The sequence below is a fragment of the Elephantulus edwardii genome, unplaced genomic scaffold, assembly GCF_000299155.1.
Source record: "Elephantulus edwardii isolate Elephantulus edwardi_28Jun2011 unplaced genomic scaffold, EleEdw1.0 scaffold00226, whole genome shotgun sequence".
Lineage (NCBI taxonomy): Eukaryota > Metazoa > Chordata > Mammalia > Macroscelidea > Macroscelididae > Elephantulus > Elephantulus edwardii.
The window spans coordinates 3,254,669-3,257,181 of record NW_006399976.1 but is presented as its reverse complement, the minus strand read 5'-3'; the positions used below and the strand labels follow the sequence as shown (position 1 = coordinate 3,257,181).

Genomic DNA, 2,513 nt, shown 5'->3' with positions numbered 1-2,513 from the left:
GCGCCTGTGTGTTTGCAAGTGCGTGCGTGTGAGACAGTCAGTGGGAACCAGAACAGGGGTCTTTGGGGTCTTTGCAAATGGCCACCGGTGGCAGACACAGCCTTGTGTAGCTGCAGGGCATAGGGCACCTCTGGCCAGCCCTGTAATTGGGTCAGCGGTCACCGAGATGTGGTCCCTGTCCTTGCTTGACCAGGTGGATGTGGGCTGCGGAAAGACACCCTGTGGCCCCAGAGTTCTCAGGCTGGGGGAAGGGCAGCTAACTGGCTCCCAGTGCCCCAGCTGTAGTGTGCCCGGCGCCCGGGGGTGCCGGTTTGAGGTTTTGGCTTGCTCCTTTGGAAACGGAAAAGAGGGAGAAAGAGGAGGATAAAGAGGAGGAAAAAGAGACAGAGGAATGAGAAAGGGTCTGGAATGCTTCTGTGTTAGGGCGCCTCAGCCGCTGCTGTCTGTGCCGGTGGGGCCTGGGGCTCCTCCGGCGGGGGGTCTGCTTTGGAGAAATTCATCTCCAGAATGTGCCGCTGTAAGTGCCGCACCCACTCCTCTTGGATGGAGAGAGGGCCCTGGAATTCCAGCTCACAGAACCTGTGGAAGTGAACAGAGAGGAAGGCGAGGTGAACGGCAGCCTTTCAAACCCCTGGGCACCCTGGCCGAGCCCTGGGGACCAGGCACATCTATGACTGCTCCGTGAGGACAGGAAAGCCCAAGATTTGAGGGGAGGGCTCCCAGAAGTCAAATGTTTCCCAATGGACAGCCACCTGTATCCCTCAATGGGTCACAGGGGGAGCCTCCCATCTGTCTGAGGTAGTATGCTGGTTGTCTGGCTGGGTAAGGACTCGGCCTCCTGACTACTGTGTCCAATCTCAGGCAGGTCCATGACGTAAGATGAGAGAATCAGAGGGAAAGCAGCTTCTGACCAGAGGGTTTCAGAATTCACCCACTCGTCTCTTCACGCTCAGACAACCAACTCCCCCAGACCCTTTCCTCATGTCTTCCCAGCATTAAGTCCAGGCTCAGTGCTCACCGTTAGAGGTACTGAGTCAGTCCTCATATGACATCTATTAGGTAGGTCTGTTACTGACCCACTTCATAGAGTAGAAAATTGAAACATAGAGCAGGTGAGTCCTTGTCCAATGTCATTAGCTGGCTAAGTGTCAGAGCTGGAACCCAAAGCCAGGATTCTCCAGCTGCAAAGCTTTCTTAGCCTAGAATTCCTGAGGGAGCCCAGGCCCGGCCACACTCATTATCAGACCTGATGCTGTTCAGAGGTTCTGGGCGCTACAACTCCCAAGAGCCAGTCTCCCCACTCCCAGGGGGCCATATACCTGCACTTGAGTGTGTAGATGTTGCCAACAAACTTGACGAGTGAGGTCTGGGGGGGCCGGGGCACCAGCGAGGGCACTGGTCGGACCCGGGGCGGGGGCTGCCGTGCCTCCTCTAACTTCTGTTGTAGATCACTCATTTCCTCACCACCCCGGGCCGAGGCTGCATCCGGGGGCCGGGCTTGGCGGCGCTCAAATTCTGAGAGAAGTGCGGAAAGTGAGTTGAGGGCAAGCCACTGGGGAGGTCCCTGCCTGTAGCTACCAGGGAACAGATGCTGGTGGGGGCAGGCTTGTTAACAAGACAGCAGGTGGCAGAACACTGCCTAGATGGACCCAGGGACAGTGTGGAATGGAGGACACAGAATGGCAGGTGTTACAGATTGAACTAACAAGCTGATCAAGGTGTTAGAATGATGCATGGACAACTGCCGAGAGTAAGCCTGTAACCATGACAAACGGGGTCAGCAGACACATACGAGGTCGCTCAGCTGCCCCCATCCCCACTCCTGGTACTCACTGTTGATGTTCTGCCGCTGGTACTCCTCAGCCTTCACAGTGCCCGGTGGGCTGGCCACCAGGGGCCTCTCCCCGCTGTCGGCTGCCCGGCCTGCCTCAGGACCCAGCTCACCCCCGACACTGCGGCCAACCATGGCCAGGCCACCAGGCATAAGGCCAAAGGCCAGCCGCTTGTCACCATCACGGCCATGGCCTGCGCTGCGGAACTTCTTGGTGAAAGGGCGGCCACCCTGGATATAGCTGCGGTAGGCGCCCACCTTCTGGGGCCGATGTTTGATCCATTCACTCAGCGTCTCAATAGGTGAGCCATTGACGCACCATTCAGTCACGCCGAACTGTCGCAGATGGGCCCGTGCATGGCTGGCCAAGGCCTTGCGGTTTTCAAAATAGAGGCCACACAGCTCACAGCAGGCCTCGGTGGCTGCGAGTGAAGGGGTGCTACTGAGCCACAGTCCAGAGGAGGCCTGAGGACCCAGGCACCCTGCCCTAGGCTGAGGGCCAATCCCACCTTTCCTGGGGCCTCCCCACCTGGCCACTGCCTTGGGCCAGCGTGTGCCCAGCATGGCCCTCCCCGCCCGCCGCTTACAGGAGTGGGAGGTCTTCTCATGGATGGTCTTGGTCTTGAAGGGTAGTTCAGTCTGGATGTAGGTCTTGGCCTTGACCTCTGCAGGGAGGAGACGG

General features: G+C 58.5%; 1 protein-coding gene across 1 annotated transcript in view; it reads right to left on the bottom strand.

The window, feature by feature from the left end:
• Positions 1 to 419: 419 nt before the first annotated feature.
• The window catches only part of WIZ (widely interspaced zinc finger motifs), a 24,636-nt gene continuing 22,542 nt past the window's right edge, over positions 420 to 2,513 (bottom strand). Inside the window, exons 7-10 of the mRNA XM_006898339.1 lie at positions 2,419 to 2,506; positions 1,834 to 2,253; positions 1,320 to 1,515; positions 420 to 579 (exon numbers count right to left, since the gene is read on the bottom strand). Coding sequence (XP_006898401.1) covers positions 420 to 579; positions 1,320 to 1,515; positions 1,834 to 2,253; positions 2,419 to 2,506 — 864 coding nt within the window. The remainder of the gene's footprint in view (positions 580 to 1,319; positions 1,516 to 1,833; positions 2,254 to 2,418; positions 2,507 to 2,513) is intronic.